The following is a 23,371-nucleotide window of genomic DNA, read 5'->3' on the forward strand; positions in this document are numbered from 1 at the left end:
CCACGAATGTCAAAGTTTTTTCAATTTGAATTCTCTACTAAATCTAGTACAGATAAATAGTTCAAAATGGCGATGATTGTATTTTGTTAGAGATCAGTCAGATCAGACCGTCATAAATATATTTGTATACGTATTGCACACATGGAGCTTACTAATAATATATGTATTTAATTATGTGCCAGAATAGACAATTAATATAAGCATAGACAGGGACGAATGCTCCAAGTTCAAGTTACTACAGAATCCTATCTGGAAAATTTTTAATTTGTAGTTAAAGAATAAAAATGACTGCTGTTTATATACAAACTATTTCAACAAACACGAAAGAATAAATATAATTAATATAACTAGTTTATTTTAAAATTTGCCTTTATTGTAATGTTTACTTTAAAAATAACCCAATTCTTTATAAGTTGATATTAATACTGATAAGTTATTTTTCATATAATCTTTTAACAAAATATAATAAATTATAAATTCTTCAATATTTAAAAAAACAAAATTAACATTAATAGTATTCTGAAACCATAAACATAAATTTTAAAATAATTGTTTGACTAAGGTGTAAGCACAACGCCTGTTAATCGCCTTGGTATATTTGTTGACAAATGTGTAGTTTAACCTTAACTTTAAATTTTCTTCTGGTCCACATTTATCACGAGTACTTTTAGTGATAGTGTCTTCTCCAACTAATATTTGATTTTGTTGAGGACCACGCCACATATGGAATTCATTAATTTTAAATTTATCTCCTTGTTCAACAAGCAACTGGTCCCGTAACAATAAACCAGTCTGTCTAAATCTAGTATATGGTGAATAAGATGATGTAGAAAATCCTATTTGTATATCATCTATAAACATGAACAAATTAATTAAAATAATTAGTTTCTGGCATTATTGTATAAAAATAGAATTGCAGCAAAAATTACGAGAAGAGTTGGTAATTTATATAGAAAATATCTAAAATTATTTTTAAAAAATAATTACCTTTATCATCAACAATTGTTTGGCCATTAGGAAAATCAACTACCATAAACAACTCTAACATATGTGCATAGTCACCTCCATTGGCACTTGAATAAGGTGTAGAACATTCAAGTTTTAAGTCTTTACAATGTACATGTCGTACTTCACTTATAGTACACTTATACATATCAAATTTCTTAATTAAGCAAGCGTTAGACACTACCTGAAATGTTTATTAAAATCAGTTTTTTTAAATTATACAAATAAAGAAAATGTCACAATCTTTTTTTTTTATTGGTTGTATAAATATTATAACAAAAATGAAGTTTTTAGTATTTGATTTATAAAAGGCATGTTTTGAGCATAATTAAACAAGTAATGAGAATTTTATGATAAGCATAACTATGAAAAAAATATTATAAAAAACCTATGTGCTTAACATTTTATTATTCAGTGTTTTCAATGTTATTTGTTTTTATTGATAACATACCTAGCTCTTAATGTATATGTAAATTATAAATAAACGTACAAATACATTAATAGTGAGATAGTCAAATAATTTAAAAACAATAATAATACAAATTAACACTATACAATTATTGACTATTGTATCTACAAGAGAATATTTTATACAATATTATTGAGTTACTTTTCATTTTTTATCTTCATTAAAATAAATATAAATTCTATTATTTACCTTGCATGGATCAAAAAATGTAACTAGAGGTTCTTCCATCATTTGCCACTCATCTTTAGTTGAATTAGGACTTTCAGAATTACTATCAACCACAGTCTCCGAATATGATCTCATATCAAATCCATAAACATTACTCCACCATGAACACAATGTTGAATCTGATGAACTGTCAGTATCACTAGACTGAGTTTCAGAATTTATTGACTTACTTATATTTAGGCATTTATTAAATTTTTTATATGTTTTTTTTTTAGTTTTTTTGCGTATACGACAATTTCTATAGACACGTCTTTGTTCTAATAACTGACCATATAAAGTAACGCACATGGGAATCATTAAACCTATACAAGTATATAGATTAAAATAACAAATTAAAATACCTAATTAATATTTTATACATTCATACAAACCATTTGAAACAAGAAAACGGTCCCTAGCTTCAATAACTTGTTCCATTTGATCACCTTGGCTTAAGACACAGTCTCCCAAAAAATCAGCTACTATAACATCTACCTTCTTAAGTCTGTGTGGCAACTGTTCTAAGTCATGAACCTTTAAACACAAAATTACTTAATTAAGATCTAGTAAAAAAAGTTATAACACAACATATTTAACATACTAAAATGTATGATACTAGTAATAGTTTGTTTAAATGTAATGACAGCTTCTTACATTGCTTTGAATTAATGTGATCACAGTACTATAGCGATTGTCTGTGATTATACGACGAGCATATTCAATACAAGCTGACTGTTCTAAAGCAATTACTTTTTTGGCTTGTCCATCCCGAGCACACAACAATGGTAATAAGCCAATACCACAGCGGATAACTAATACCACTTTATCCTGAAAAAAGAATTTAAAATAAAGTAAATACTTAATCCATGATACAGTAGAAACATTATAAAAGAATGATCTTCCAGTTTAATGTTCTTCATATGAAAAATATATTTTTTTCATTTTAGCCATTTTGTAACGACTAAAATTCTATGCTTATGTCATAAACTTTAAGAAGTTTCAATAATTTTTTTATAAAAATAGAGCACACTATAACATTAAAATTAAATATATTTTATATTATTATATTTGTTGGTATATTGTTTAATAATTTTTAAATATTTATATCAAGTAAAATATGTTAACAAAATATAATAATACCTTAATTAAGGCCCTCGCACACTGCAATGGAACAGCAAGTTTCTATTGGCTTAGTGGTGCTGAAGTGGTAAATTGAGTTAGGCAGCATTTTACCTTTATAGCTACCGCCGTAGTGTGTACAGGCTTTTTTATTTATTTATTTTATTTTGTTCTATTTTATAACGGCTGTATATCAATGTAAATGTATTTATTATTATGACATTATTAGTTTAATTACAAACTGGCATGTGTCTTAAAAAAATAGTATTACTATCAATCCCATAAAACAATGAATCTATAATGATATTTTAATATTAATGATGCTAGTGTGTGAAACTGTGCGTGGTGTGATTAAAATGAATTAACAAAAATTATGTTTGGAAAAATCATTAACATTGAGACTGCATTTTGTATAAGTCCAAGCAAATAAGGACCAATAATATTTTTAGTCTGTGCGTAATTTTTATCTTCTCACTTTTCTCATGTTAGTATTCAAATTTTAAAATAAAGTAAAAAATAACAATAATAATTAGTTAAAAAAAAATCTGGAATAATAACTTTTGGCTTTCGGAATAATTTATTGTGGTTAAAATTATACTTTTTTAAAGGTCCTTTAACTGTTATAAATAATACTAGTAAATTTAATATATTTCTTATTTTAAAATTAATTATCTATATTTAATGAGTTCCAATTTTCAATAAAACCAGTTACAAGAATAAGAATTATAATTCAAATTTTTATTTAGACTAATAAGATATAATTTATATTTACCTTAATATAATTTTTTGCACAATATTCTATACAGTTTTTGTATGTAATAGTGCGCACATAGTCTTTAATTTCTGACTCGTGTATCCCATAACGAGCATAACGATCATCATTAAAATCTGCAGCTGTCATTATTTTCATCTTCTCTAAATCACCGGGGTCAGAATCACATTCAGAATCATACTCAGAATTGTGATGCATTTCCAGAAAATTATTATTAGACAGAGTATTTTGATTGGCTGACTCTTTATAAGAAGAGTAATTTGTTGTACCTGGCTGGTCATTTTCAATAGATATATTGTGATGGACATTGTTCATCGAAATAAATTCATGAAATTTCGATGGGGCATTGTTTCTATTTTTTCGATATTTGTTTGGGTACTTCTTGTTGTTGAACTGAGAATGACGATTTGTCTGATGTTGTGCCGAATTTTTGTCATGCCAATTCGTCCTACCCGCGAAATAATGTTTGCCGTTTTTGGCGTCTACCGTTTTCGAAGTCGAGTTTGAATTGAAAGGCGTATTCTTTGACAAGGACGATTCCGATTCACCGTACCTGTTTTGATCGGAAAACATAGATAATCCGACGGGTTGGACCACGTTAAAGTATTTCATATACGCCTTGGTGTTACAAGTAGGATTCTCGTCATTAGCGTTGTCGGCGGTTGCCTGGACGTCCCGATCACGTGTATTATCGGGTCGTTTCTGTTGCTGGTTCTTCGGCACTTTTTTCCATCGAGGATAATAATTCGCACCATTTCCGTTGTTTTTCTGCATAACGGAGGTTGCACGAGACGTCACGGAAGTGTGCTCACCAAATCGGACAGCACAATCGGTACATGTGACTTGAGTTTTATAGTGAGTTACTACTTATTAGTTATTACACACTGTACAGATAAACTACTAGTCTACTTCAGAAAAAAAACCGACGACTGCGGTACAACTGATAACAGTAATTAATGTCGTCAAGGCGTATAATATCTACATTATTGAAGCTATTATTACAGAAATCATTGTTCATTATCTTTCGTTATTTTGGCGGCAATAACTAACACAAGATGTATTATCGATACACGTTGAACTAACAGAATTACCGAAACGGAATAACGACGATTACGCGGACCGGCTAACCACGGTTATAAATAAAAATGTTTAATAATACTGTTGTGTTTACTCAGTAAATAATAAGTAATTCTAATTTATTTCGCGTTCGCAAGTCGCATTGCCTTCAACCCAGTGCTTGGAAAGAACGCGCTCAAAGGAATCCGTTCCTTTGATTTCGTTAAAAACTTATCGGGAACGTAGTTCCTTTTTCATGTTTAGAAACGTATTGGAATTTCCTTTACTTTTTAGAGGAACATGAACGATTTTTTTCGTTCCTTTCTACGTGCATTTATTTTTAAATAAAAGTAATTAAATCATCAAAAATGTATAGCTCTTCTTTTGAAACCGTATTTACATAGATTATCGATAAATAATATTATATAATAATTTATAAATGATTTTCGCTATCGTTGGTACTTGGCACAGTGGCATATTTTGAAATGTGATCCCTTACCCCCAGGTGCACAATGAAGTAACTTTCCATTACATAGATGTAATTATAGGTAAAAGCCGCCATACCGCATGTGTTGTCTCTGTCTTACTAACGTACATCATGACAAATTTTCGTTCAGCAGAATACATTTTGTGACGTTAGCTTTAATATTAGAGTAATTTTACCTATAATCAAATTTAAAGGTAAGAATATTATCTAGACAATGACATATAATTTCAATGATATTATTATTTTAAAGTGAGTTACACTAGTTACAGCTATGCAAAATATAACAACTTTAAAATAATAATATCAATTCACTCTAATATCAATATAGGTATTAATATATATTTTTTTTATGCATTAAAATTGACATTTAATATTATTAATATTATATACGTTTTTTTATTTATATATTATTGACCGTAATTGAAAAAATTGACTATTTGTTTAAAATTATTATATTAGGTATTTATTTATTTATTATTTATATATTATTGATATTTCAAACTAATTTACTAAGTAACATGGACAGATTAGGAAGTCCATGTTTTAACAATATAAGTATAAATATAGGACTTATAGGTATTAAGATATAGATAGTAGATACCATATCTTAAGAGGACGTCGCACCCACAATACACCTAGTGTGATTTTAGTTTTGATGTTAAAGTGAATCGACTTATTATCAAACTTTTAAGTAAGAACATTCTGTGTTTTCTCGTTGGTTTTTTATTATATTTTAATTTTTAGGTGAGTTATGAGTGAAAAATATTAAATATTTGAAAATGCTCATAATAATTCACTTAAAAATTAAAATTTTACACTTACACGTATTTATTAGATTATACATTTTAGTTTTGAATATTATACAATTATTATCATTTAAAATCTTAGAAAATCTCATATGGGGTTTATTTTTTCGCGGGGTTTTTTTTTCGAGTACTAAATTTCTGGGATTATTTATTAGGCAAATCAACGTAGGTTAAGTTAGTTTAGTATATATAAATAAACGAATGCCATATATTTACCGAATAGATTTGTTAAATTATAACGCCCCAAAACGATTTTTGAAAAAAAATTTACATGTTTAACTTATGGTCCTCAAGATTTTTAGTGGCTACTAGTTCCACAAATAACAATAAAAACGTCTTCTGAATTACGGCCAATATTTATTTGATTACATATTTAAAATATAAAATTAAATACTTTTTATTGTCGAACTTCATTTTTACCCATTGACTTAACCATTAATACTGGTATTACCTTGTAAGATAGATTAAAAATTTTGTTTTGCAATTTTTATTTTACACTTTTTAATTTATTAAACGTCATGAAAAACTTATTAACATTTGTTTTTATAAATTTAAATTTAATTAGTAACTATCATTATGAAACATTTGACGATAATAATATAATAAGTTAAACGAACTGTAGAAGCGTCATGCACTCAAGACTCAAACCAATATTACCAATGTCTTATTTTTAGGGTTACTTGAAGTTGAAAATATGCTATTGTAACATTAGCAATTCATAAGATACTCTAATTTTTCATATATTTTGATATTCATAAATAAAATTAATAACTTTGTAATTATATTAACTAAACCCCAATTAAAATAGTTTTAAAATTGTAATGAGCATTCATTTGATGAAAGCATTAAAAATGATAAAGCTTCAACAGAACTAATAATGGTTGTAAATTTGTGTCAATATTAAACTTTATTAAATTTTATTAAGTCTTTTAATAAGACTTTATTATGTCAAACCACTCAAACTAATAAACTATCTTAAAATATTAGTTGTGTAAGTATAAAATACTTAATATTAACACAATTTGAAATTTACAGTATTATCAGTATATAATATTAGTATTAATCTACTGAATATCAGTATTAATTTACAAATCTACTTATTGATTAAATAATTAAATTATCTTTCTTAGTTTTATAGTTTTTTTTTTTTTTTGTATCTTGTAGTAATTTAATTTTTTAGTAAATTTCAAAATTAAGTTGAGTTTTATTTATTTGTATCGTTTATTGTCAGTTTTACTGATTTAATTAAATCATTTTGACATGTATAGTCGTAGGTATAGATTTTATATTTTTCTGATAAATATTATTTTCTAATATTATTATTTTAATTGGTTATTAGTCTACCGTAAATTAAGTTCAATAATAGGTATTATTTTGTTACTATCTTATACTTTTGGAAACATATGAAATTGTCTGTATTGAAAAATACAATCGTACATAATTAATAATTATTAAAAAATCGTAAATGAATAAATTATCAAAAAATGTAGAAAAAAAATGGAATTATTGAGAAATATGTAAAAATATGTAAAATAAAATATAATATAGTTAATTTCATTGGAAATCCCATGAAATGAATTAATCACTCACCTAAATTAATTTATCAAGTCACAGTAAAATTATGTATTTACATATAAATCCGAGCCCTAATATTAAAATTAAAAACATAAAATTATATAGAAAGTTAACTTTCTCATCAAATAAAATATTACAATTAAAATTAATATATCATTTAATATCAATTTTAATTATTATTTTTCAATCAATGTTTGTTATTTAGTATTATCATATTTATGTATAAAAATATAGGATTTATATATAAGATTATAAAAATAAAATAATAATAATCTTGGCGGAAATTTAAAATCAACTTTCAGTGCCAAACCTTCAGTGCCGAAATCAGCCCGAACAAAATAGTAAAATAGTAAACACGGTCGATGACGATTTGCGTTGACGAAACGGAGTTTGTGGTACCAGGGTCCCACGAGCTAGACGCTAAATATTCTCCAATTTTTTTTGCCGGCAACTTGTAATATTGTCGGTGCTAACGGCGGCGATAGCGCGCGGTAGCAGTAAATCGTTTATGATCACAGCGACACCGTATACGTTCCTGTTACATATATGCTGATCTTTCGCATTATAAACGGTTATAACGCGATGAACGCGTTACTTTTATTGCATTCGATAAATTTTTTATCGCATGAAATATTTTATATTCTTGAATTTAATCGAACGAAAACCATTCGACTATTAGTTATGACCAAGGCTGTGAATTTAATGTACTTAAAAACTATTAAACATGTATAGTGTATACCCCAAGAATTTGCCCCAAGCTCATCAAATCGTTTAGCGACTGATTTTTCAGTATATTTCTGAGTTCAGTATAATTATAGATTTTTTGGTTTCAATAAAAAATACTTGCGCAGCCTTGTTATTTTAGCTAAATCGAAAATTCTATATATACAAAAAAATTTAAAATTGTTGTTTATTCGTTACTAAGTTATACTAAAATCAAATTGTCGACTTTTTCGATAACTGATTTTGCATAAAAATAAAATAATATTTATTTTTCCCAATTATTTTGAAAAATGCTAGAAATTTTTATTTTGGCTGGTCTCTTAATCTTAAAATGTAGAAGATCGAAGCATTTTGTCAACTACTTATTGTATTTACAGATAAAAAAACATATGTATTGTAGGGAAATCGTAAATTCCTGTACGAGGGTGATATTATAAATTAAAAAAAACTTTTTTCAGAGCACATAAATATATTATATGTAAGTGATTGGTCGACATAGTATTACAACGTACGACCGTAATCGATTAACAAAGTACGAGTATAAGTTTGTATATCGTGTAGTATTATCATTAAAAAAATTAATTTTTTATTTATAACTAAAAAAATAACAATTATTTCTCTAGGTGGGTGTTATGTCATTACTATCATTCCCTTGCACACCTTTATGGGCGCCTAGTCTGTGTTTACTCGTTAGTCTTTTTAAAATATTTCAATATTAAAGCGAAACATGAGAATTTTTAAATAGTAACATTTTATACTCATTACTAGAGAACGGATTTAAATGCAAATTGCATTGCTTTCCAAGCACAAAGTTCATTTTATACACCAAGGAATTAAAAATGTAACTTTTATTTTGCATTTGTTGACATTTGTAGTGCATTTTTTATATTATAATTAAGTCATTTTTATAGCGGAATTGATAAGATTCGATAAAAATTAAGTAGCACCTAATTATACAGTGATATTAAACACAAGGTAAAACATGTAACGATTAACGAATGTATCTATCTAAATTGTATATTTACTTTTTGGAAATAATTTTCAAAGTAAAAAGAAGATGGAGAAAATGATACGAATAATTAAACACATTTTTTCAACGTTAAATATAATTTTAAGAGCATTTTTTTAAAAACAAATTTCTGTTACGAGTGCAATAAATCGTATTTCTAAGGAATTTTTATTGGTTTTTAGAGCATTTAAATCCGTCCCTTACTAATTACTCATAAAGTCATGTCATAACTGACATGAGAATTGAAATATCATAAAAAAACCAAAACGAGAAAACATTTGATTTCACAATTAAAAGTTTAATAATAGGTCACTCTAATATTAAAACTTATAACAAAAATTTGGTCTTACTGAATGCAAATTTATTAAATTGCACGTGGGTCGGAGAGATAAAACAAATATTACGCTGACCATCTTAATTTACATGACATATATGTCACATAGTCACATCTCACTTGTCACTTTGTCAGCCGTACATATAAATTGATAATTGGTAAGTAGTATATTAATATTATTAAAAAATTATTTAAAATACCTATTAAAAATAAAATTTGTTGACAAATTATACTTCTTAAATTTGATAACATTTAATCGCTATGTATAAGCAGGCACGTATACAGGGGGGGTTTGGTGTTAAGTAATTTCGATTAACGAGAAAAAAATTGTTTTATTATGTTGCGGCACAATTTGTAATGCTAAATTTTGTAAACCCCCCACCCTTCCCCAAAAATTTTTTTTTGTGTACGTGCCTGTGTATAAGTAGTATTTTTAGTTTTTGAATATTTAAATATTATTTTTTATTTTAATTTGTCTTGCGATTGTTAGTTGTTCTTTCTGAGAAATTGAAACGCATACCTATAGGTATATAATTTGTTTGGATAATGGCTGGCCAATGAAATCTACAGAATAGAAATTATTTGGTTTATCTTTTGAAGGCTAAATATTAATAAAAATGTTAAACTTTGTGTTTTCTGATTTCTAAATATTTATTCGATATATTTTTACTAACCAAATATTAAATCATCGTCAATTGAACGTTGTAGATATCTTGAAGTATTTTAAAAATTCTTAAGTTCTTAGTCTCAGTGTCACTTGAAACGTTTTAATCCTTTTTAGTTTTTCCGTCCATCAGATACTCGGATATACCTAATAACGCCTTTTAAATCTATCCTTTTTTACAGCAAAGTCACGCTTATGTGCTTATCTACCTAATATGATACAATCGCTATAACTTCGACATCGCTTAATATAAGTCCTTATAGGATAAATTATATCGACAAAAATTCGAGTCAATATTTAATTTATTTTATAAGTACACAATTTAACTAATATTATTTGACATTTGTTGAGTATGACGAGGACCGTTTTACACGGAGTCACGGACGTGGTTTTAAACTACCGACTAAACCGAGAACATCGCGACTAAACCGAGAATAACGTTGTGTAGATAAAATACACTTAAAATACACGCCAGTCAGTTGTTTTTCCGTCCGAAATAACCAGGGTCCCATATTGTCGAGACGCGTTTCACCATATTCCCACAAAACATCTATACTCAAAAACTATATAATACTCTGTCGGACAACTCGCGGCCGAATAAAAATTGACAGAATTAATTATTTATATTATTTATTTCATAACCTCAGAAAGTTATTTGCATCACTGATCTGACCAATTAGCAATTTTAATAATTTGCTTCCTAAAATATATTTCCATAATATATACTTATATTATAAAATAATATTTGCGATTGTTTACGGTAACAAATATACTGGTATGCTGTATGTGTATAAGAGTGTCTGAATAAATATAGTGAAAAAATACAAAATTTTTGCAATCACTAGCGGAAAACGAGATCATAGTGCTTAACCGATACGTCTCATCGTCTGCTGTAGTGCTGTGTACCTACCTACGAGTCTACGAGACCAAACAAAACATATCTTTATATCTGAACAAATGTCAGTTATAGCAGTGATGTAGTCGTAATTTTTTTTAGTGAGTACACAATTAAATAGGCTTGATATGTAAACGACAAACGTTGGGAGCTTTGCCCCTCACACCACCCCTGTATACTACATTATTATTATTTTTGGTGCATACTAGTTGCTTCCCAAAATATACGAATTGCCTTCTATCCTTATTGTAAATACACTAGTTGCCTTCAATGCTCCAATGACCAGGTATAGTTCATACGAGTTGCCTTCCAAAAATAATTTTCACACTACTTGGCCTTCCGTATACAATTAAGTACCTAGTGGTTCATAAACTTCACTACGATACACACTTGTATTATAATTATAAATAAATTAAGTTTACAGTAATATAATAATTTCTATAACTCTATTATTCTATTATTTATATGCAATTATAGTTATTTATAATTATTTAATGTTTTATTATTAGTAAAAATATAATCTTAAGTATATATAATATATATAAATAAGTCAATATAAACAGGCGAAAGTATCTAATAAATAGTCAAAACAAATAAAACAAATGTATGGTAATATAATGGTAAAAAAAACATTGCTTAGGCTTATATTTTTAGCCAATATTTGTAAGTACCTACTCAAAATTTGATTTATTTTTTTAATTCAGCTTTTTTATTTGAGTATCAATGAAAATTATTTTGTTTCTCAATTGTAATCACATATGTGGTTCAAGCTTATTATAGAACTTTGTATTAAAATTACAGTCTCGGTCTGAATTAGTTGAAGATTGAACTTTTTTCTACCCATAAATGAGGAGTAAAAATTGAATACTCTGATTTCGAATTTGATGATGATTGAACCACTTATACATTTATCATCTGTTTATTATGTGAGGCAACTAGTACTAGACCCTTTTTGTTTACAATAAAATTTAGGGTACGTCGGGAGGCAACTCATTTACAGATTAACTTTTTTGATTTCGGGAGGCAAACACGCCCATTATTTTTATATTTATAATTAATGGGGCTAGGATTTATATATAAATACATATTTTTACTATGGTTTGATGAATTAAGTTAGATAAGTAATAAATTCATTCAAGCGATTTTCCAATGAAATTAACTATATTTTATCTTACATGCTTTTACATATTTCTCAACAATTTGTATTTTCATTTTTTGTCATTTACCCATAGAGCAATTTTTAATTATTTTTCAATAATGTTTTTTATAATTTTTTTATATTCCATATTTTCATTTTATTATCACATATAAAGCGATTTTTATTACATATTTTGGTTTTTTTAATACATATAAATCCAAGTATTAATAATTAGTTACATAAGTACATTATATTATTAGTATACCTCGCCGCAATTGAGCTTCTACAGTCTACAATCATACTCCTAGAAATATATTACTATACATTTATACATTTTAATTTGTTATGATTACCCATGTTAATTTTTTAACCCCCTCCCCATTTTTTTATAAATTTAAAAACCTAAATTTTTGTCCATTATAATTTTTTAAACAAATTGTTGAAATGGAATAAATAATAATAACTAATAAGTAATAACCAATTAACACTTTAACAATAAAAACATTTTCTTCTAAGTTCTAAGTGAGGTCAGTATAAACATAAATACAAACTACAAAGGTTATTATTGTAGTAAACTGTATTACAGAGATATTACCACTTTAAAATAATAATATCAATAAAAGCATATTGTCTAGATAATAGTCTACCTTTAAATTTGATAATAGGTAAATTTATTCTAATATTAAAGCTAACATCACAAAATGTATTCTGCTGAACGAAAATTTGTTATGATGTACGTTAGTAAGACAGAGACAACACATGCGGGTATGGCGTTCTTTTAAATTTGAATGCAATGACAAGTATCACGATTCTGAATCGTTATCTTACGCGATTTCGTAAAATATTAAATTTCATACGCTCATAAAATTATTTATATATGGACGCTAGGTTTTTTTAACCTTATAGATATAAATCACAAACATTTTATGAATTTTCAACTTCAAAATTTCTTTCAAATTTTTGCGATTTTAACATGTTTTGTAAATAATTGAACTTTAAATGCTTGTCAACAAAAATTGTGACCAACGATTTTTGATTTTTACTACGATAAGTACTACTTATAATAAACCTTGTACTAAATTTAAAAATTTTTTTGGTGTCAAATTTTTTTTGTGTGCATTTCAAAAAAAAAACTTAGAAAAATCGAAAATTCCAATTATCTATAAATAGCTTAAAAATAGTGTATATTTTGTATTCTGTATTTTTCTATGTTAACGATAATATATTATACATAAAAAATCATAAAAATATAAACAGATATTATTGATAAATACATTAAAAAAACAATTAATAAGAATATCCAAGTTTCATTAACATGAATTATACGAATCGCATAGTTAAACAGTGTTTAATGTAAAATAAAAAAAACAGCTCAGAAAACGGCTTAAATGCACGAAATTTGACATCAGTCATCAATTCAAACTGTAGTCGATAGGTGTTAGCGTTAGGTTCCTAAGCATATGTAGGTATAAGTAACAAGAACGAATCCCGCTCTGGCGGATTTGGGCGACGCCTTGGTTATTAACATGGTGCTAAAATTTTTTGCATTTTTAAACAAAAAAATAATCATTTTGTAGGAAAATTTACTTTTGTCTAGTACATTAAATCTTTAGTTTAAAGATATTAAGGTTATATTTTAAAGGTGGTATAGTATTAATTTTATTACAATTAATATTTGTTTCTATTATATGATTTCTTACTATGAAAGTGACACGGCTACGGCGGTAGGTGCTCGCTGAGTCCGTGGTGAGCCGGTCAGTATAAAAAAATAACACGAATTTCACTATTTGATTGGTGTATTTTTATTGATGATAAATAACGGTACACAATAGCTAGTTGTTAAATGTCACTATGTCAGGTGTTGACGACATAAAAGAGAATACACAATTATGCTTTACGCGGTCTTACGACTAGGTGACGTTGTCGCCGTTGTCAGTAAGACGGTTCACGCAACGGCTGGTACTCGTCCGAATCGACTTGTCTTCCCGTCCCACCCTCTGCTTTTGCAGCGCGGGGAAAGAGTCGACAGTGTCGTGTCGTTGTTGCCGGTGGTGGCGGTTGATAAGGCGTAGACCGGTCACTACGGTGCCTGTACTTTATATCGGCGACCGTTGCGTACCGTGTCAAAAGAAATAATTTCTTTAAATTGTATAAAGTCATAACTAATTTAATGGAAGATATACTATTTTTATTTTTTTAAGAATTGTTAGCTTCATTAATTTAATGAAATCAATTACTTGAATATAATGGATTGACTTCATAGGCTTCGTTTTTCTTTAATTTAATAGGTGTTTTTCATTAAAAGTGGTATATTTAAAATTATTATTAAGTGATATATTTTAAAATTCTTCACAATGTTTAATTTTTCTACTTATTGAAACTTAAATAAATAAAAAAAATACGCGTTTAGGTATGGATGACAAAGAAGATGATGTATCCATTTTTAGTAAACCAGTATTTAAGATAAATCCTTTGTAAGCTTTAAAAGATAAATGCATTGAGGTCTGTATGAATACAATTATGAATAATGGTATATTAATATCTATAGTACAATATAAGAAACTTTTCAAATTTTGGTAGTTGAAAATAATATTCTATATTCATTAAGAGAGATACATTCTATATTCTTCTAGATAAACATAAATACAATAATACTTTAAATTCAAAACCTGTACCGGCTGCTCTTAAAAAGCCTGAGAATGAATAATAAATATAGTAGTAGGCTTGAGAAATATAAAAATAATGAGATCAATCGGAATGAATGAGAACCAAGTCAAAAGTGATTATAGTAACTTTAGTAATAACTTCTAATAATTATTATATGTATATGTATCTAATATGGAGTAATACATTTATACAAACAAATATTGAATTATTATTATACAAAAACTTTTCCTCCTGCAGTCCTGCTATGTTACAATGTATATAATTGGTTAGACAATACTATTATTGTTAGAGTATAGCATTAAAGATTATGTATATTAATACATTATTGTTACGGTTGATTTAATTTTGGATTAGACATTTTCTTTCTATAGGCTTTAAAAATTTGAAAAAAGTTAATTTATTATTTATTTAGATATCAATAGGTAACTATTATGCTTTCATATAAGGGTAGTTATTTAACACTTATTATAAAATTCAATTAATATTTAGACAATTTTTTTTTTTCATATTCAAGAATAGTTACTAATATTATATTATAAAGTATAATTTAGTAAGAAATATATTTCAGTTTAATCATGTCTATTTTTTAATAAACTGTTGTCAAAGGATTTTATCTATCATTTTATAAATTAAGGCTAAGTTTGAATGAATTGATTTTAATGATTTTATTACATTTATGTATATTAAAAGTTATACAATTACATTTTAAGATTATTTGAGATATAATAGCTTTTTAAAAACAGTGCTAACATAATAAAGTAATAATTACTTAACAATACTTAGTTGGACATAGCTTTTATTGTAAACCTAAAAAGCATACTTTAAAATAATTTTATTATAGATTGTATTTATTATATCAATACATCAAATTAACTATTTAAGTCAATATCTTTATACTTGAACTAATTTTAAGCTTCCCCAATTTATATTGATGCAAAACACTTAACTAACAATCATAAAATGTTTATAGAAGAACAATTACTGTTGAAAATTGTTTAACAATTTAATATATTGTATCATAATCATTTTTATTGAGTAACAAGACCATACTTAAATAAACCATATAATATAACAACTCATGTAGTATAGTTGTAGCTTAAAGCTTTGAAATTATTAAATATAAATTATAAAATAAAATACATTTAGTTTTCAGTTACTAAATTTAATAGTTAACAACATAATTTAATTTTAAGCAAGACTTATGAGTTATGGGAATGTGAATTATAACTGTTATATAATAATTGATAACTTATAGGAAAGATTGAAAATTATTTAAGTAAAATGTACTTAACCTTACTATTACTTTATTAAGTATAGAATTACCAAAAATGTATAGCTTTATTTTGAAAAGATATTTTATAACTATCAATAAATAACACAGTGAATCATTCAATTTAAATTTATATGTTAATTATCTATGCACGTTTTAAACCACAAAAAAAAAAAAATACATCTAATCTTAAATTATTGAATTATAGTTATTTTTTTTTTAAATATTCATTGGATTCATAGAAATAATTGAAAAATTATCAAAAATAAAAATGTTTAAAATTAATTTTCATTGAACTAAAATAAATATGAAAGCTATAACTAAGAAATAACTGAACATTATGAAATAACTAAATATATCATGAATACATCGCAACTTATACAATAATTCAATGCTATGCATATCACGGTAAATACAAAGCTCAAGATATTTATCCAACAAAGAATAATATATAATATATCATATTATAATTAGAAACACACATTAAAATGGTTACATTAAATTTGGGTTACAGATTCGAAAAATTATTTGTGAAGTAATTATTATTTTTTAGTTAAGACAAAAATTGTGAAAATAATATTTATTAAATTGAAAAGATTATTAATTATTAGAAGTAAGAGTTGTTGGTGCAGACATATTATTTGTCGATTCCATCGAAGAGTCAACACAGTATGTTGAAGCAGGAGAATCAATCTCAGAAGATGCTTTATTTATTAATTTTTTGCCATTATTATATGGTAAAGTATAAGGGAAATAAGTATCAGCTGCTTGAGGAGTATTTTCTTCATCACCATATCGAACACGCACCACAAAATCAAATTCTACAGGAACACATTTATCGTCATCTTGGCAAACACTTGTTTGACATCTTAATATAACAATTTCCTCTTCATCATCAGATTCATCTTCTGAATCTTCATCAGATTCGTTTTCAAAGTCTGGATTATATTTATCATTCCACCGCCTATTCCCATCTCTAGATGTTGCATTTTCAGTATTTTCATCAGTTTTATCTTCTTCCCATTCTTGTTTTGGTATACGAATTAAGTACTTGAAATCAGCCGCTGCACCTATTACAGCTGGTATGGAGGTGTTTGATTTAATTTCTTTTGACTCCCACGTTGAATCTAAATAACAGAGAAATTGTATTAAACACAAAATGTTATTAACTTAATTCTAAATTAAATAAATAAGTAAAAAAGTTAACATAATTATCTATCAACTATATTTTGTTCAATAATGAAAATCATTATTATTTTATTATGTTTTAACAAAAATTTAGAAATATAACTCTTTAAAGTATAAGACTTTCCTTAGATATATATTTTTAAATTTTTTACAGTTAAGTATGTATTAAGATTAAAATAAAATAATAAATCTGTGACACAATTTTTTAACCTATTATTATTTAACTCAACTCAATCAGCTGTAGTGAAATTAGTAACTTGATTTTTATGATAAAATATACCTGGCAATTGAAGAGTCCAATTTAAGTGTGGTTCTTCTATAGTTTGAGATATTTCATTTCCAGAATTGGATCCTAGGATAACTCGTCCGCGTAACATAAGTTGCCCACCAGTTCGTCTATTTAATCTAATTTGTGCTGTTCCAACTACATTTGATGGTGTTGATTCTAGAATTTTTGGGAATTCCAATTGTAGCTAATTATGAAAAAGAAATATTAATAATTAATATTGCTATTAAATTATAAATAATTATATAGTTGAGTTAAATTAGATATTTATTTAATGTGTATTATTTTACCTTTTTAATAACATAAGTATCAAAGTTATAAACCCAAATAGCATGATTGTTTGTATCAGCAATCAATAATAGACTGGATCCATCTTGAGGATTTTCAATAAAATGTAATCCATTAGGTTCATTCAACTATAAAATAAAATTTAATTAATAAATAATATCTATTTTAGACATGATTAATGTGATTATATAAAACTTAAAAAAAAAAAAAAAAAATAGTGTAGACACTAAGTTAACCTTAAAAATTTGTAATAAGTTACATCTTATATACATAAGTTATAATTTAATGCTGTCAACTTTATTTTAAATTAATAATAATAATAATGTTGAAACAGAAATATGTGTATGTTAATATTCTTAATATTTTACTATAATTATGTATATAACATTGTATTGCTACATTGAATATTGTTTAATTAAAAAAACAAATAATTTGACTAATGTAGTAAATACAATTCAACATAGATAGTAAATTATTGAAGATTCGATTAAAAAAGTTTGGTGTGACTGAGGATATTTATATTTTATAAGTTTTTGTAATTATGATAATTATTAAATTTATTTTATTAATGAAACACACCTTAACAGGCAATGGTAATGTATGTACAGAACCACCTGTAGAGCCAGGAATGCCCCCAGTTGTTGTGTTGCCACCACCGTTATTATAATGATTTTGTTTATGACTGTCTGACAACCCAGTAACATATTTAATTTTATGATTGTATGAATCTGCTACATACAGAATGTTTCGTTTATAATTCCATGCAACATCCATAGGATGTTGTAAACGTGAATTGGCACCAGCTCCACCATCAATGTCACCATAGCTAAAAAGATCCTATCAAATATAAATTTATTTATAATAGAATTGATGTTAATACATTTTAATGAGTATATTATAAATACAATTATTGAAATAATGTTGATAGGACAACAAACAAATAAGCAATAAATGCAAAATTTGAAATAACTCACAGTTGGATCAGGACTTCCTCCAGCTACATTTAGTACTCTAAACTTTCCCATTGAATCCAAATACATTCGTCTGACTGATGAACTTTCACTATCAGCAATATATAAAGAAGGATCAGATCCATTTGATCCAGATCCACGAGATGATGGCTTAGTTAAACACAACCCGGAGGGTTGGGCAAAAGAAGCACGTTGACCATTGTAAGAATTGTTTCTATTTTCTTCTTTGCCTGTTCCTGCTACCATAGTACATAATCCCTTGGAACACCACCTAAAAGTTTAATTCATTTTACAATTTTCAGTTTTTTTTTCAATCAAAAATTATCCATATCAAAACAAGTAATATGCTGTTATAATATATACAAAAATATTTAATTTGTGAAGCACCAGATTTATAATAAATGCCTATTTCAAGGCAGGAAAATAATAAAAATGAAACATTTTGTATTATTTAAAATATTTAACTATATTTTCTATTAATTATTGATTGCTATTTTGTATAAAAAAAAACTATGTATTATTTATTAATATGTAAAACACGTAGGTATATGAAATATATTTAATTTTGTGTTTATCGGTACTATTGTTTTAAAACTTAAATGATCAATTAGAATATACAAAATGTTTTAATTATATTATTTTCCTGCTTTGAAATAGGCATTTAACTAAATGTCTAAGTGGATAGCGAAATTACATAAAAATTAAATTCTTTGACTATATGCCTATGACATTTATACTACTAATTTACTAATTTTTATTTGATTGTGGCTAATGACCATAAAAATACTCCGCAGATAACTGAACCAATATCATACCTTATAAATGGGTTTACTATTCTAAAAATTTCATATTAATTAAAGAACATAATAGATACATAATTAGGTAAAATTTATGATAAAAATTAATAAGAAATTTTGAAAAAAATAGGTATTGCTTTATAAGTATATCATAACATGCTTAATATATACAGTTGTATATTCTATTAAATAGTTAGGTGGATAATACTTCTTACTTTGATTTCATGCTTGAGCACGTACTAGTACTTGTCTTATCTAAATAAAGGGCCCATATTTGATGCAAACCAGCCATAGCAATTAATAAACAGCGTACTGGAGATGGTGTTGGTACAGCAGGAGATGGTTGAAGTTGTTGAAAGTTTTGATTTGGTGTATATGGCTGTGGTGTGTATTGCTGTTGATATTGAGGTCGTGCTTTGCGTTTGTAATATACTACATCCCAAGGGGTATTTAGTACTTGAGAATTCCACATTTGGCCTCCATATTTATCACGGCCTTTTTTACCATTTCCAGCAACAGTTTTAACAGTTTTTTCTTTTAAATCAATCTGTAAAAAAATTTATTGAGAGGTAAATATATTATTTATTTTGAACAAAGTTGAAAATATTAAAAATCATCATATTAAAGTTTTACCATACGAATAGCATGATTTTCTGTGTCACACACAAACAGAATATGAGAATTCTGGAAACATATGCCTTGAGGGCTATGAAATAATGCTTCTCTGAAATTTCCATCTTTAAATCCTTTTTTAGTAGTTGATGGTAAATGACCAATTCCACCACCACCAATTACATGCTATTTAAAAATAATAATAATAAAAAAACTATATTATATAGATAATATTTTAATTTTTATTAATTATATTATACATTTATAAATAAATTACCTTAACGCGTCCTTGAAGTGTACAAACCACTATTCTATGGTGACCACTATCAGCAATAGCTATTAATATTTTACCATGACGTCGGTAATTTAAATTAGAATTGTTTAATGTTTCATCGCTATTATTCTTCCTTTTCTTCAATTTTTTTGTGTAAGCAAACACCTTACCGGGATATAGGAGATGTTGTTTTGTAACAGATGACTGTTTACCTGAAGTTAGAGACTGTAAAGTTGTACGACCAGGAACAATTTCTGGTATGTCATGTGAGCTTATCATAGATGCTTGGCGGAGAATTTGTAAGGCTGTTTCAATAAATGTAGGTAATAGTTGTGAATGAAATTCTTCACCTTGAACTACTAGCATGGGTTCACCATTAGGTCCTTAAAAAAAAGATATTTTTATAAATAACATAATTTTTGATTAACAATAAAATATTTGTTTAATATTTTGTATTTTTAATAAAGTTTATATAATTTATTAAAAATACAATATACGTGGTTTTTTACTGTTTAATAATAAATTATATGTTACCAATGAGCACTAAAGTAGGCCAACAGCATACAGCTAAATCATTCCACATTGTACCATCTGTGTCATTTACAACACAATGTTCAATTGAATATTTCTCAATAGCATGATGTACATTCACAGATTGTTGCTCATTTGGAAATTTTGCACTATGCACACCAATCTGCAAAGATAATTAAAAATATAATTTGTAATATTGGTATTTCATTTAAAAAAAATTAAGATTAAACTTTCAACTATTATGTAATCTTTGGCTGTTTAAATTAAAATGGTATTAATTTTCGTGTCTTGATGTTTTAACTAATGTCAACATTATTACTTTATTCAAGCAATAAACCACCTATTAGAATGATGGGTGTCAAACAATGAACACAACTCCTTTTTATAATTAATTTATTCTTAATAATTTTTTTTTTATGTCTGATCAATCAATTGATTACTGTTTGATATATTTAAATTATAAATATATTTATATCTATTCCTCTAAATTTATCCATTAAAAATAAATCAATAGATAAACAATAAAAAAGCTTGTAAAAAAAATAATTAAGTTTGTTATTCATCATTAAAATATATAATTTTGTTCAAAAAACTATAAAAATAATTGTGATTGTGTATTTTTTTATATTTTTTAAATTCAGTATGAACTATTTATGAGGAACATTATATTACATTTTAAAACAAGATACAAAAATTAAAGATTTTAAGACGTTTTAAAGTTAATACTTATCTTGTTGTTTATATACAAAAAATTAAAAGTACATCATTGTAAAATAAATGCAATAATTTGCTTAGAATCTAAAATCAATTTTGGAGATCTTAATTTAATGAAAAAAAAAAAAAAAATAGCAGTTTTTATTGTGTAATAGGTGTAAATTAGAAATTATATCTAATTACTTAGTATATTAGAGTTAATACTTTGATTTAATTGTATTTATTCATTAGTTTCCTAATTTAAACAATATCTATAAATTAATAGTAATTATTGTATAAAAATAAGCTAACAATTATAAGTAAAAAAGTTAATAAATAATTTAATGATAAGTTACATATTTCTGCAAATACCAGAGTGAACTATAAACACTATGTTAAAACACTTATCTTGAAAGTATATCAATGTTATTAAAATTAATACAGTATTTGTAAATGAAAATTAATCAAATACTTTTATGTTAAAGGTCTTAAAATTTAATAATTTACCCATGATTTTACCATAAACCGGAAACTAACACTTTATATTCTGTGATTATTAATCATTTTTCATGTTAATAGTTGTACTCAATTTATTATAGTTATGATTATAGTTGGAAAATACATACTAAATAAAAACTAATAATACAAGAAAAAAAAAAATGAATGGTCGATAGGTATTTTGTAATATTCATAGAATTTTAGAGTAGGTATTTGTACTTACAATTACTAATCCATCTTCACATGTAAAACGTTGTTGTAAGCTATGTAGAACAGGTAGTATATGCAAACAATTTACACAACAATATGTGAAGAAATCAAGTAGAACAAGTTTGCCTTTTAAATCTTTATTGAATAATAAAGGTTTTGTACAATTGAACCAGTCAAGATCTAAACAAACAAAAAGGAGTAAATCACATTAGGTACACACTATGATAAGTTTATGTTGCTATCATACTTACTAGGCTTAAACTCATTAACCCGCAATCCTGATGAACCGACAACTGACCCGCTCTGAAATCCCTGGATTCCAGCAGCTTGTTGACTACAGCACGCAGTCAAGATTTTTTGTATATAATCTTCGGTTATCTCCTGAAGTTGTACGGGAATCGACAAATCAGATTCGTCAGCGGTAGCTTGGTTGCCGGCCGAGCTATTAAATAGATCAACAAACACTGACGATATCTCAATAATCCTGTCCATGTTTCGACTGTTGCGTTATTGTTCGACTGGATGTGAAAATAATCTGTGGAAAACCAAAAACAAAAAAAATCGCATCGCCCAATATAAATACTACAAACAGTATAAATATAATCGGATGAATGAAAAATACATTTACGAAATGCGTACCTACTGTATCTAATATCGACCCAACGTGATTAATTAATGATATTGAAAATCATAAATTGCAAAATCAATTAAACTCTTGAATATCTGTTACAAACATGAAAATCGCAATTAATACGGTTTGCGGAGTGCGGTATAAAACCGTGTTCCGTTGTGAGTCGCCGCTTGCGGGTGGTAAACCGTAAACGCGA

The 23,371-nt window shown here is 26.3% G+C and overlaps 2 protein-coding genes across 3 annotated transcripts; both read right to left on the minus strand.

Moving 5' to 3' along the window:
* Nucleotides 1–374: 374 nt before the first annotated feature.
* LOC113556971 (protein arginine N-methyltransferase 1-like) lies at nt 375–4,551 on the minus strand. The gene is made up of 6 exons (XM_026962219.1): nt 3,573–4,551; nt 2,336–2,509; nt 2,074–2,215; nt 1,664–2,004; nt 988–1,189; nt 375–851 (listed from the first exon to the last, which is right to left on the minus strand). The coding sequence occupies exons 1-6, from the start codon at nt 4,344–4,346 to the stop codon at nt 541–543; spliced, it is 1,944 nt and encodes a 647-aa protein (XP_026818020.1). The 5' UTR covers nt 4,347–4,551; the 3' UTR covers nt 375–540.
* Nucleotides 4,552–16,541: 11,990 nt separating this feature from the next.
* LOC113556024 (NHL repeat-containing protein 2) lies at nt 16,542–23,371 on the minus strand. 2 transcript variants are annotated; one of them, XM_026960723.1, is made up of 12 exons: nt 23,188–23,371; nt 22,796–23,079; nt 22,558–22,724; nt 21,147–21,306; nt 20,616–20,995; nt 20,360–20,524; nt 19,942–20,273; nt 18,933–19,200; nt 18,538–18,795; nt 17,961–18,086; nt 17,665–17,857; nt 16,542–17,323 (listed from the first exon to the last, which is right to left on the minus strand). In XM_026960723.1, the coding sequence occupies exons 2-12, from the start codon at nt 23,034–23,036 to the stop codon at nt 16,797–16,799; spliced, it is 2,817 nt and encodes a 938-aa protein (XP_026816524.1). In that variant the 5' UTR covers nt 23,037–23,079; nt 23,188–23,371; the 3' UTR covers nt 16,542–16,796. The 2 variants fall into 2 exon arrangements, with proteins under 2 accessions (XP_026816524.1, XP_026816523.1); XM_026960722.1 differs by having other exon boundaries at nt 23,184–23,371.

The sequence above is a fragment of the Rhopalosiphum maidis genome, chromosome 3 (assembly GCF_003676215.2).
Source record: "Rhopalosiphum maidis isolate BTI-1 chromosome 3, ASM367621v3, whole genome shotgun sequence".
In the NCBI taxonomy this organism is placed as follows: Eukaryota; Metazoa; Arthropoda; class Insecta; order Hemiptera; family Aphididae; genus Rhopalosiphum; species Rhopalosiphum maidis.

What these genes read in the sequence shown, in the direction of transcription:
- LOC113556024 (XM_026960723.1), bottom strand. Translation starts at nt 23,036, where the DNA reads ATGGACAGGATTATTGAGATATCGTCAGTGTTTGTTGATCTATTTAAT. An exon ending in CACTTCAAGGACGCGTTAAG is followed by an intron (nt 20,525 to 20,615) that starts GTAATTTATTTA and finishes ATTTTTAAATAG; the next exon opens with CATGTAATTGGTGGTGGTGG. An exon ending in ATACTTATGTTATTAAAAAG is followed by an intron (nt 17,858 to 17,960) that starts GTAAAATAATAC and finishes TTTCATAATTAG; the next exon opens with CTACAATTGGAATTCCCAAA.
- LOC113556971 (XM_026962219.1), bottom strand. Translation starts at nt 4,346, where the DNA reads ATGCAGAAAAACAACGGAAATGGTGCGAATTATTATCCTCGATGGAAA. An exon ending in CCGTTTTCTTGTTTCAAATG is followed by an intron (nt 2,005 to 2,073) that starts GTTTGTATGAAT and finishes ATACTTGTATAG; the next exon opens with GTTTAATGATTCCCATGTGC. An exon ending in CATTTTTTGATCCATGCAAG is followed by an intron (nt 1,190 to 1,663) that starts GTAAATAATAGA and finishes TAAACATTTCAG; the next exon opens with GTAGTGTCTAACGCTTGCTT.